Raw genomic sequence first — 13,790 nt, 5'->3', positions numbered from 1 at the left:
AGAAGGTATGCTAATGAACAAAGGTCATAGAGGATGAAGCCACAGGATAGTGGAAATTTAGGATGAATGCTTAGATGAGGTTTATTTATTCCATCACTCAGCCAGGAGTCCCATTTGTCTAGACATAACAGATAACACATTTATCTACTGCTGACTGACAAATTGCTGCAAACTAGCAATTTAAAACAACATTCATTTATTATCTTGCAGTTCTGCAGGTTGAAAGTCTCCAGATCATGGCTTGGTTCTCTGCTTATAGCTCCCCCAAGGCCAAAGTCAAAGTTGGGCTGAGCTCTTATCTGGAGGCTCTGGGGAGGGACCTTCCCCCCAAGTGCATTCAGGCTGCTGGCAGAACGCAGCTCCTTGTTACCTAGGTCTGAGGCCTCCATCTCCCTATTGGCTTTAAGCCTAAGGCTGCTCTCAGTTTCTAGAGACCACCTGCATTCCTCATCACATGATCTCTCCATCTTTGAGCCAACATAGCACATGAAATGTTTCTCCTGCCTTGAAATTCTCTTCCTCTTCTGCCATTAGCAAGAGAATGCCCATAGCTTTTAAAGGTTCCTGCACTTAGATTAGACCTACTGTGTAATGTCCCTCTTGAAAGGTTAACTATGCCATATCATGGACCACTTTCATAGGTTCCAAGGACTGGGGGTCATGGAATTTTGGGGAACCATTTTTAGGCTTCTGCCTACCACACTTACCAAGTAGAATTAATACAAATATTGTTAGGCTTGCCATATCCTCAAAAGATGAAGATATTGTAAGTACAGGAAGAAGCAGTTAGAGATAGTTATTGAGAATCATGTCTAAATTTCCGGACTTGAAAATTTCTAAGTTTAAATGACATACTGTTAACATTCCAAAGAAATGTCTTAAAGAAACCAACCAGTATCCTTTGAAGAAAGTAGCAACAGTTCTTCAACTACCACTTCTTAATACATAATTTTAGAAAACATGCTAATTTTAATTAATGCCTAATTGTAGAAAACATGACAACTTTGGTCTACAGAAAATAAGAAGCTATAGTTGTTCTGCCGACCCCACACTTTTAATCATAGCTAAAGTCCTGAAATCGGCCTGGACCCATCCTACACTTCATCTCCCAACCTGTTCTCTGGTTCCTGAGCTCTTGACCCAGCTCGTTTTTGCTGCCTTCTGTCACCCATCATTCTAACGTAGTAGCTCTTCCCTGACTGGGTCTGCACTGCTCTTGGCTTCTCTGTAAGCAGTGTGTCAAGAACTACCTCTCTGCAGAGCTGGGGCAGGGCGGAAGGGAGCTGGAGCTGGGATCAATCAATCCCAGCATCACACCACCTGCCAAGGAGGTCTGTCCTATTCGAGGAACAATTGGTTCTTTCTGGGCTCACCTTATAACTCTTACCCTTTGTTTGCCACCCTATTTTCTTTTTCTTTCTTTCTTTCTTTCTTTCTTTCTTCTTTCTTTCTTTCTTTTTTTTTTTGTCTTTTTGCCTTTTCTAGGGCCGCTCCTGTGACATATGGAGGTTCCCAGGCTAGGGGTCTATTCGGAGCTGTAGCCGCCGGCCTAAGCCAGAGCCACAGCAATGCCAAATCTGAGCTGCGTCAGTAACCTACACCTCAGCTCATGGCAACACCAGATCCTTAACCCACTGAGTAAGGCCAGGGATCGAACCCATAACCTCATGGTTCCTAGTTGGATTTGTTAACCACTGAGCCACCACAAGAACTCCTGCCATGCCATTTTTATGCACCATGTTCTTTCATTTATGTGTGATAAAATTATATCACTATTATTTATTTCACTCAATTGCTTATTGAAAATGACTTGTGTCTTCTCTATGTTTGGGTCAATTTTATCTCTTTTAGATTTTGCACCCTTGCCAGTGGACAGCAAGGTACCAGCAAGTGTTAAAATGCTTTGTGAATCATTTGCCCAGGGATGATGATGATCGTGGTATTGAGGGGTTCTAGGTGGATATCCTAAGCAATTTAATGATGATATATTGCCCAAATGCCCACCTGTGAAGATATTAAGATAAGCCCAGATTTATAAATGGTAAATTACCAGCCACATTGTTAGAACTTGAGAAGTTAATAGAAGTAGGAACTTTGGAGTTCCCATTGTGGCACAGCGGCAACACATCTGACTAGGAACCATGAGGTTGCAGGTTCAATCCCTGGCTTTGCTCAGTGGGTTAATGATCTGGCACTGCTGTGAGCTGTGGTATAGGTTGTGGACACTGCTCAGATCCCCTGTTGCTGTGGTGTAGGCCAGCAGCTACAGCTCTAATTGGACCCCTAGCCTGGGAATCTCCATATGCTGCAGGTGTGGCCCTAAAAAGCAAAAAAAAAAAAAAAATGGGGAGTAGGAATTTCGAGGTGCTTTTTTTTGTACGGCTAGAACAAAAGTTGCTCCTAGCTACTTTCCTGGTAAGTGCATTCCCTGGTTCCTGTAGACTAAAGCTCATCTCAGAGACTAGTGCTAGGAAGTTTCATTTTTTTTCTGGTTATTAAACATATTTTTATTTTGATTAATAATTGATATATTCCTGCAAGTAAAATAAAGTTTCTTCCTTAGTCACTGCATTCACTTTTTTGTTTGTTTGTTTTGTTTTTTTAAGTGGTACTGTTTGGTTTCCTAAGCTGAAATGCAAGCCTTGTGAAATTCTACACTTTTTTTTAAGGAAGCTTTATCAAAGCTGAATCTTTAGGAAAGCAGAAAACTTTACTTCAAAGATAAATTTGGGGAATCTAAACATAAGCACAATTTTTTTAATTTTTAAAAATAAGGAACATTCTTAGTATACTTAGCTGCAGGCTGAAATTTGTCTTAGCATTTTTAAAACATTTTATTTCTTTTTCCTCTGTGTCATCAGGTAACTTATCCTCTGTTCTGTGCCAGATAACCAAAATTAAGCAGTGTGACAGTAGACAGAGTCATCTCCTGCTAATATTTTCAAGATCATCACAATCAACTTGAGGAGCAGGCAGGTGGAAGCCCTTCAGGGGTGGAAGTGAAGGGTTTCATTCACGGGCAAAGTCATTACCAGACCTTTGCCCTGGACTCCACCCTGCAGAATCCCTGTCAAGTCTTTTTCCCACCTATTAGATCCAAAATAAAGCTTCAAAGCCAAAACATTCAGTAACAGATGGCTCATTTCATTGCTGTAATGCTACCCTTTGGGTCTCTGAGGGAATAATTCCAAAAATAGAAAACAGGGCAAATACAGGAGGGAAGGTATAACAGAACCTAGGACAAGAAGGGTTTCTCTGAACACCGATGGAATCAAGACCTTCCCTTCTAAATTCTTTACACTGAAAACCAGGAGTACGCCTCCTTCTCTCTTCAAATTATAATGAGTGCATAGACTAAGGCACGGGCCCAATCCCCATTCTAACACTAACCAGCTTGGTGATTTTTTTTTCTGTCTTTTTTTTGCTATTTCTTGGGCCGCTCCCGCGGCATATGGAGGTTCCCAGGCTAGGGGTCGAATCGGAGCTGTAGCCACTGGCCTACGCCAGAGCCACAGCAACGCGGGATCCAAGCCGCGTCTGCAACCTACACCACAGCTCACGGCAACGCCGGATCATTAACCCACTGAGCAAGGGCAGGGACCGAACCCGCAACCTCATGGTTCCTAGTCGGATTCGTTAACCACTGCGCCACGACGGGAACTCCCAGCTTGGTGATTTTGAATCTGCTCCTCAAACTCTTCATAAGTAAAATGGCCATCTTAATAGTACCTACCTTTGGGATTTAACGAAGTGCCCAGCCTAATTTAAGCCTAAGGACCTAACACTTAAAAATGGTAATTGATCCAGCAGGTTAAGGATCCAGCATTGTCATTTCTGTGGCTCTGATCTCTGCTGTGGCTTGAGTTCCATCCATTTCACAACCACCTTCCTCTGCTTCATGATTTTGCCTGGATTGGCTTTCCTATTATAGTTGTGAAATACATTCAGATGGGGTGGTACTGTTTAGATAATGATGATCAAACAAACTATCTGGAATTAGGTGCCAAAAGGTGAAGCAGTGATGCCAAGAAAAACTGGAAAACACCAGCACAAATACAAGCCGCTAGAGAAACGATTAGGCTATGCCAAATTAGAAAAACAACAACAGAACCTTCATGAATTATAACTTTGTAAATGCACGAGATAGAAAAAAAATTCATTCCTCCATCTGTTCCTAAAGAACATCACGAGGGAGTGATGGTACTTCATGCAGGGTTTCAAAATCTTGACCTTCATTAGGGTTTAGTTGCTGCATATTATTGGATTCTTAATTTCCTTTCCTCAAAGTTCTTTGCCAGCTAAAAACCGCATGAAATTAATCAGGTTCATGTTTTCTAAAACAGCTTCACAAGCTTTTGCTCTTATTATGATTAATTTAGGTTTAATGAAATTTAGAGTTAATCACTGGGTGTCAGAGTCTTTACATGCATTACTTTTAATTTTACAATGACCCTATGTGTTAATAAGTGCTGTTAGCCTCATTTTAGGGTGTGGAAATCAGGAATCAGGGGATATAAGTGACTTCCCCAAAAGCCCGTCCTGACAATAAATTGCTGCCTTTCCCACTAAGCTGAAATGCCCAGGTGGATCCTTGGAAGGATATATCAGCTGTTCTCAAATATTAGTATGCATGAAACTCATTCTGACAGAATTATTATAAGCGTAAACCACAGAGTCTATCCCCCAAACTCCAGGTCCCATCATCCAGATCCTGATTCAATGGGTGGACCCAGGCTCTGCCTTTTCCTTCTTTTTCTGAGGGGGATTTTTTTTGGTATTTTTAAAATTTTTATCAAAGTATAGCTGATTTTGGAGTTCCCATCGTGGCTCAGTGGTTAACAAAACTGACTGGTATCCATGAGGATGCGAGTTCAATCCCTGGCCTCGCTCAGTGGGTTAAGGATCCGGCATTGCCAGAAGCTGTGGTGTAGCTCCGTGACATGGCTCAGATCCTGCATTGCTGTGGCTGTGGCATAGGCCAGCAGTTCCATCTCTGATTTGACCCCTAGCCTGGAACCTCTATATGCCTCAGGTGCGGCCCTAAAAAATATATATATGTATATTTTATATACATATATAGTTGATTTACAATGTTCCTTCAACTTCCACTGTACAGCAAAGTGACACAGCCACCCGTACTCACCCGTTTTTGTTTTTTTTTTTTCCATTTTCCATTAGGTTTTTACCCAAGAGACTAGATACAGTACCCTGTGCTCTACAGCAGGACCCCATCACCCATCCATTCCAAATATAACAGTCTGCATCTACCAACCCCAAACACCCTATCAGCTCCCCTCTCTCTCCTCTCCCTCCCAGCAAACAGAAGTCTGCCCTCCATGTCCATGATCTGTTTCTGTTTTGTATATAGGTTAACCGTGCCATATTTCAGACTCCACTTGTAAGTAATATCATATGGTGTTTGTCCTTCTCTTTCTGACTTATTCACTTAGTATGAGAGTCTTTAGTTCCACCCATGTTGCTGCAAATGGCATTATTTTGTCTTTTTTTTAAGGCTGAATAGTATTCTCTCAACTCTCATGGAGTCCACACAGCTAGCACAGGCCCCTGCAGAGCCACTGGGCCAAGCTTCGGCACTCATGCTTTCCTCAGTATGGAAGTTTACAGTTCCTGCGGGGCACGGGTGCTGATGGTCTTCTCCCTTATGGAGACCGTTCAGCTAGTGTGGGCCCCTGAAGCAGGCACTGCCTTTTCAACAAGCTCCCTGGGAGACTCTGATGTGGGTCATCTGCGCAGCACACACAGACCAGGAGAGGCAGCCTGGCTCTGCCTTCCCAGCTAGGCAGCAGGCCAGACGAAACACCACATTTCCTACGTTTCTTCCCCTTCAAAACCATGGATCAACTGGGGCTGAGGTTCACATTTATAGCAAAACTTAAGCTGTGTGGGCTTTTCCAGGATTCCAGTTTTGGGGGGGAAGCAGAATTTTAGCATGGGGATCAAAAGAACTGTTTCCTCTGCTTGTTCCTTTGCTGACTTCTTGTATGTCAACAGATCAAGTAACTTCATTGTGCCTCATTCATCTCTATAAACAGAATGTGAAAAATTCATGTCTACTACTCATCTTCAAAGACTTTAAAGAGGAAAACTGTGACCATGGGAGAAGGGTGAAAATCTCCAGGCAAAGAATGTGGTGTGAGCCCTCAAGATGCATTACTTTGTTATACAAGAGAGGCATGTTGATTTGATCATGGTTACTATCTACTTTACAAAACAACCATTTGGTTGGCATTTGTGAGCCTGGAGTGCAGTAACTTGCCATGCACGGGCTCTGTGTTCCTGGAAAAGTGGTTTTACGTCTATGCACTTCATTTTCTTCATGTGCGAAATGGGGACAATAGTATTGTCAACCTCATGGAGTGTTAAGTCACTTTGTGCTTCACATATATGAGTTTTGACAAACTGCTCGGCCCAAATATTTTCCTTCCCAAGAGCTTGGCTTCAAACTATTGATTATATCAGCATATTCATTCTCAAGTGCTTGTTAGATGTTGTGAGATAGTAGGTTCTACAGAAAACAAATATGCTAACGTCCCTGCTTTTAGGAAAATTTCTCTCAAGTAGATGAGTTGCTCATACACGATCCTAAAGCAATTGACTTAGGGGGATTTTCACAAGGTTTCTATAATATGACCTAGTTTTTGAAAACAATTTTTAAAAATATTTATTCTTCCATATTTTCATATGCATACATTATATATACACATATAAATATATATTTATAAAATGTGTAATTTACTAGGCATATATAATCAATATAAGTTGTTTCGAGGAGAGAATAAAGAAATTATAAAGAAAAGAAAGGGAGTTCCCATCATGGCTCAGCGGTAATGAACCTGACTAGTATCCACAAGGACACAAGTTCGATCCCTGGCCTCGCTCAGTGGGTTAAGGATCTAGCATTGCCGTGAGTTGTGGTGTAGGTTGCAGACATGGCTTGGATCTGGCATTGCTGTGGCTGTGGCGTAGACCAGCAGCTAGAGCTCCGATTCAACACCTAGCCTGGGAACTTCCATATGCCCTGAGCGAGGCCCTAAAAAAAAGAAAAGAAAAAAATAAGTAAATAATAAGAATAAGACAGTTTGAAAAAATACAGGGATATCTGTGGAAAAAACAGTTTATGTGAGATGACTCCATTTAAGTAAATTTGCATCTGTATGTGTAGGCGTATGAAATGCATGAAAATATATTTAAAATACTAATGGTAACCATCTCGAGGTTGTGAAATTTAAGTGATCTTAATTAACTTTTTTCATATTGCTAGACTGCTTCTTACAACAACAAATGTTATTTATAACAACTGAAAACCCAGGACTGGGTTAAGATTATTGCACATTATTATACATGATGTATTGTTTTATTTTGCCTTTTTCACATTGTCCCTAAAAGGTATGAATTACTTTGAAATGAGAGAACTACATTACTTAAAACAATATCCTTAGTAAAAATAAAATGCAGTGGAACAAAGATCTCAATAGAAAGTTAAAGAGGTTTCAGCTACCCAAACAAAGCAGACTGTACAATGAACTTGTTTTGCCAGAAGAAATTCAGTTACTAAACTTTCTTTTCTTTTTCTCTCTTTCTTCTGTAGATTTTTTCAATGATGCAAATCTTGAATTTGTCAAAAGAATTTAGTTTTTTAAAAACTTTACTGTATGGTTTTACTTATGCTTTTCCAACTTATTATTATTTTCTACAGCTCATCATGGCCAAAACTGAACTCATTATCTTTCTTTTGCCTCCACTGACTTCTCTTCCTGTCTCCTTTTCAATAGGAACGTCACCATCATCCTCGAGTCACCCACACGGGATGCCTGGAACTGCTGTGGATCCTTCCTTTGGTTTACTGGCCCTCTGCATTCAAGGAGCCAACCATTTCTTCAGGCACTACATCCTCATATCAGATTGCTCCTATCCCACACATTTGCCATAGCTATTGTCCTCATTGGTCCAACCAAACTGCAGCTGTTATCTTTAAATCAGTCCCCTGTCTCCACTTTGAAATTTTGATCAAGCAGGAAAATGTCTAAATTTATTTACATGCCACGTGAATAGATGTTTTCTGCTTATCCTCACTTCCTTCCAGGAAACCATCTTCCCTAAACATGCTGCTTTGGGGACTGTTGGTCACTGTGTTTTCATTCCCTGTGACATCACAAGCCAGACAGTGAGAACTCCAGCCCCCAAGATGCCATGACTAGTTCAGAGAGAGGCAAATGACAAGAGTAGGGTCGGGCATTCTGTCCCAGGGCTTTTCTACCAGAGTAAGAAGAAGAACTCTCTTGCTTTTGGTGGGTCACAGATTAATTCAGCAAATTCCTCTAGAACACTTATTTCCTTGAAACATTCTAGGAGGCCATGTTCAAACAGGGTAGAGACACAGAGCAAGTCATTTCTTTAGTCATCCTATAAATAGGCATAGATTTTTATCCAGTTTGGGAACCAACCTCAGATTTAGAAAGGTAACCAGGTTTATGATGATTTCTACTTTATTACCAGTGTGGTCGTTCCAAAAAAAAAAGGGGGGGGGGGAAGCTGGGAGTTCCCATTGTGGTTCAGCAGGTTAAGAACCCAACTAGTATACATGAGGATGTTGGTTCAATCCCTGGCCTCACTCAGCGGGTTAAGGATCTGGCATTGCTAGAAGCTGTGGTGTAGGTCTCAGACTCAGCTCAGATCCTGAATTGCTGTGGCTGTGGTGTAGGCTTGCAGCTGCAGTTCCAATTTGACCCCTAACCTGGGAACCTCCATATGCCACAGATGCAGCCCTAAAAAAATAAATAAAATTTTTAAAATGTAAAAAGGGGAAGCTATTCATTCTATATCCATTCAATTTTCTAATTTCAGCTAGACTATTTATAAATGTCTTCATTGTTTCACACTCCACATTATTGGATTGCCATGGTAATTGTCTACTTTTGCTCTAACTTTATTGATTCATAATAATCATTAAGTACACAAAGTCCATAGCCAATAAATTTTCACAACTGAACACTACTTTGTTGCTGTATATTTTTACTCACATAAATAAAATTTTATGTGTCTAAAATCAGGACAATGTTTTCATTCTTCTCAAGGGCTAGCTCAATCCCAGGCCCAACAATAATGCCCAATATTACTGTCACTGTCCTTTACCTGCAGCAAAGACAATTTTATATCAGAAAGTCATCTGCTAGAAAGGCTACTGCAGTGTATTAATTGAATAATAATTATATCAATATTGAACAACTGGCAAGTCCTTATAGGTACTATTATTATTTCAGTTTTATAGATCAGGAAACTGGTAGCCAGAGGTTTAAAAAGTGACTGAAATCAAACAGCCAGTAAATTGAAGAGAGCTAGACTGCAAGATAAAACTCAATTTCCCCCAAATAATTTAAACCATCTAATTCCTCCACTCTGATAATTACCACTTCATTGAGACTGAGAGAAAAAAACTTAATTTTTCTTAAGACTAAGAAAGAGAATCCACTTTCCTCTGGTCAACATTAGGAGGATTCAGCCTTAAAGGAGAACAGTTGAGTGAACTCTAATAGCATTTAAAATTCTGCAAAGAAGACAAACAAGAGCACATGATTAGGGACTTACTTTTTATTTGCAGGCATCTTCCATTTCTTCCTGCATCCATATCACCTGTGCAACACCAGCTTCTTTTCCATGTCACTACTTGTAAGGCATCTCCTGGATCCTTAATTTGGGAGCTCTTCTGGATGGGTGAGATGGTGCTTCTGAATGGGCAGCCTGCCTCTCATCTCTCTAAATGTCTGTCATTTAATTACAGAAGGATAAATGAGAAAGTCAGATCTTCCTTGAGGCCACTGAAAAAATCCCAACCAAAAACTCTGCAAAATCCCATTTACTCAAATTGCTTAAAGCGAAGAAATTCTTCAGATTCCTCAAGATGTGTTAAAAATAATCCAAGACTATTTACTTTGATACATAGTTTGAAAAGCTAGAGATACTGCTAAGAGATTTCTAGATGACACATTTATATTCTGATTCTGATTTTATTGCGAATACTTCTGTTAAAAAAATAAAAAGCTGGAGTTTCCACTGTGGTTCAAGGGGCTTGGAGGCATCTGTGCAGTGTTAGGATGCAGGTTTGATCCCTGACCAGAACAATGGGTTAAAGGATCCAGTGTTGCCACAACTGTGGCATAGGTCTCAATTGTGGCTTGAATCTGACCCCTGACAGGGAACTCCATACACCTCAGGGCAGCCAAAAGAGAAAAAAACAAAAATAAAATAAAAAGCCAAGGAGTTGCCATTGTGGCTCAGCAGAAATGAATCTGACTAAGAACCATGAGGTTGCAGGTTTGACCCATGGCCTCACTCAGTGGGTTAAGGATCCAGTGTTGCCGTGAGCTGTGGTGTAGGCTGCAAATGCTCCTTGGCTCTGGTGTTGCCGGTGGCTACAGCTCCAATTAGACTCCTAGCCTGGGAACCTCCATATGCCATAAGTGGGGCCCTAAAAAGCAAAAAAAAAAAAAAAAAAAAAAAAAAAGCCAGCAGTAGGCATTAGGGCTTTAGTACCTGCTGGGATAAAGAAAAACTTTTGGTGAGATTTTAAATATAGTTGAAGTGAAGAAAATAATATATACACTAATTTGATGTATGTGCCATGGAATGTTCTAAAGAGTACAGTGGAATCAATATATCTTGAATCTGAACTAGTAGAGACTATGTAAAAAGACTTTGTACATCATAGATCTGTGGACAGGGAGATGAGAGAGAATGAAAGAGTGATTTTGAAGTTCCCTTTTAACAAAAGTTAATGCATCATTGTAACTTTAAGAGCAAAAATAAATCAAAGCAATTTAATAAATTATCTTTTTAAAGTAAGATTTTCATTTTTTCATGAGTAAAAAACAAATGCAGTTGTAAAAGACTACAATGCACAATTTGTACTAGGGGGAAATATGGTCCTAACCTTTAAGAAATTATCTTTCACTTTTTCTGGGCCAAAACAGCTCTCTTAATAAATGCCTTTCAAATCACAGAAGCTGTGCCCATCTGCATTTGCTTTATGAACTTGATGATCTGTAGAACCATGAAAGTATCATAACTCCATTAAACTATCAGCCCAAACTACTTCTCATGCAGGCCTGTTAAATTATCCGTTTCTTCACTGATCTCCTCTCCTTTTCAAATATTGGTGGGATCCAGTTAGCTGAGAAGTGTCCCAGAGGCATAACCTCTAGCCCTCCCTGTCCTGCCTCTCTGCATCATGTAGCCTCATCACTGTGTGGTACTCCAAACCTCATCTTGCTGGAGTCACAAGTTTATACTGATTGGTTTCTATGCAGTTCCAAACTTCATACAAGGTGTGTCCTATAAAATACAGTTTTTCCTGATTTACAGTGATTTTTATATTATCACAATAAGCATTAACATTATTTATCTTTCTAAACTAGAAAACCAGGTAAAGGCCTCATCACACCCAGAACTAACTAAGTTAACATTTAGTTAGTCAGAACAAGTATTCCCAACAGTATAATACTCAGTCATTAAGCAAAGCCATTGGTAGATAAAGACTGAGTTGATAGCTAGAAGATTATTCATACTAAAGAAACAATATCGACTACTGAACATTCACTGTGTTCCATTCACTATGCTTATTTCATATCTTACAACCTCTGAGTTTGTTACAATTGTTTTCCAGATTTTACAGATAAGGAAACAGAAGCTTCCAGAACCAAAGGTACACTGCTAGCAACATGCAGAATCTGGATTTGAACTCATGCCTTAGTACTCAAAAGTTAATTTTATACTTCTTCACAAAGGAAGCTGTCCATGACAATGGTCCAGACACACAGAGAAGCCCAAGCTGGGCCCACTAAGAAGCTATGACATAGAGAAGGAGAAAGTATTTTTTTTTTCCCAAAACTTGATGTATCTATGAGGGTATTACGCAGGCAATTTTACCTAAAGGCCATTATGAAAATAAAAACTGAAGACATGGAAATTTGGTACTCTTCGAAGAATAATAATAAGATAATACCTTTAAAGCGCCTTTTTTCTCTTTTAAGTTTCCCATTTGTGCTCCTACAGGCATGACATTAAAGGAAGAGATGTTCATTCCCCAACAACCCCCACACCCAACAAATTCAAATTCCTCACCCCTAAATTCCCTAGAATGTCTTTTTCAACCTACTCATTTTTATTCTTTACTTGGTTCTATTGTATTCTCTATCAAAGCAATGGTTCCGAGTCTCTAAATCTTGTTGCTTTTATGCAATTTCTTCTCACTCTATTCTGTTTTCATTGTTATGATGAAAACAGAATAGAGTTTCTAATTTCTTCTATAGCTGTGAACACCTCTGCTCTGCTCCTGAAAATGTTATAAATCCCTGTGCCCACATGATCTTTATTTTTCTGACTTCATCAGGATAGCTAAAATAAACTACATATTTACATAATAGATAACATGTATACAATCTTTTATGAGTATATTTTCCAAAGACAAGCAAAGATCATGGATTTATTTCAGACTGAGATTGTAATGTTCATTCCAGAATACAGATTAATTGTACAGATTCACTGATATTTTTTTCTTCTAGTTTTATTGAGATATAATTGATATGCAGTACTGTGTAAGTTTAAGGTATATGACATAATGATTTGACTTACCTATATCATGAAATGGTTACTACAGTATGTTTAATGAACATCTATTATCTCATATAAATAAAAAATTAAAGAAATAGGAAAAATTTTTCTTGTGATAAAAACACTTAGGATTTACCCTCTTAACAACTTCCATATATAACATACAACAGTGTCAATTACATTTATCACCTTGTGCATTATTACATTCCTAATACATATTTATCTTATTACTGGAAGTTTGTACATTTTGACTACCTTCATCCAATTTCCCCTCCCCCTCTCCTCCACCTCTGATAACCACAAATCTCATCTCTTTTTCTATGAGTTCATTTGTTTTTGAAGTATGAATGACCTACAATACTATGTTAGTTTTTGGTACACAATACAGTGATTTGATATTTCTATACATTTCATACCTGTGACTCATTTATTTTGTAACTGGAAGTTTGCGTCTCTTAATTTTCTTCACCTATTTCTCCTCTCCCCATTCTGGCAATCACAAGTTTTTTTCTCTGTATATATGAAACTTTCTGCTTTGTTATGCTTCTTCATTTGTTTTTTTTAGATTCCACATGTAAGTGAAATTATACCATATATACATTTCTCTGATTATTTCGCTTAGCATAATACCTCCTAGATCCACTCATGTCACAAATGGCAAGATTTTATTCTTTTATTGGCTGAGTAATATCCTTTATCTGATCTTCTGCTATGGGCACTTAGGTTATTAATATCTTGGTTATTATGAACATAAGCGAATATATACCTTTTCAAATTAATGTTTTCTTTTTCTTTACATAATTACATTCTATACATAATTCTAGGAGTAGAATTGCTAGATCATAAGGTAGTTCATAAGGTAGCCCTATTTCTATTTTGTAATTTTTGAGGACCTCCATGTTGTTTTCCATAGTGCCTCTACCAAGTTACATTCCCACCAACAGTGCACTTGGATTCCCTTTTCTCCACATCCTCACCAACACTTGTTATTTGTTGTCTTTTTGATAATATCTATTCTGATGGGTGAGGTGGTAGTTTAGATTTGCAGTTTAGATATGCACTTCCCTGATGATTGGTGATATTGAACATTTTTTTTCATATGCCTGTTGGCCCTCTGCATGTCCTCTTGAAAAATGTCTCTTCAGGTCCTCTGCCAACTTGTC

General features: G+C 39.0%; 1 protein-coding gene across 2 annotated transcripts in view; it reads right to left on the bottom strand.

Moving 5' to 3' along the window:
• The window catches only part of LMNTD1 (lamin tail domain containing 1), a 542,046-nt gene that overhangs the window by 437,383 nt on the left and 90,873 nt on the right, over window positions 1-13,790 (bottom strand). For both annotated transcript variants that reach the window (XM_047787354.1, XM_047787355.1), the window contains exon 2: window positions 9,607-9,782. In XM_047787354.1, coding sequence (XP_047643310.1) covers window positions 9,607-9,646 — 40 coding nt within the window. In that variant the 5' untranslated portion in view covers window positions 9,647-9,782. The remainder of the gene's footprint in view (window positions 1-9,606; window positions 9,783-13,790) is intronic.

This window comes from Phacochoerus africanus, chromosome 7, assembly GCF_016906955.1.
Source record: "Phacochoerus africanus isolate WHEZ1 chromosome 7, ROS_Pafr_v1, whole genome shotgun sequence".
Taxonomy (NCBI): Eukaryota; Metazoa; Chordata; class Mammalia; order Artiodactyla; family Suidae; genus Phacochoerus; species Phacochoerus africanus.
The sequence above is the reverse complement of the archived record's forward strand: the minus strand, read 5'-3'. Positions and strand labels throughout refer to the sequence as shown.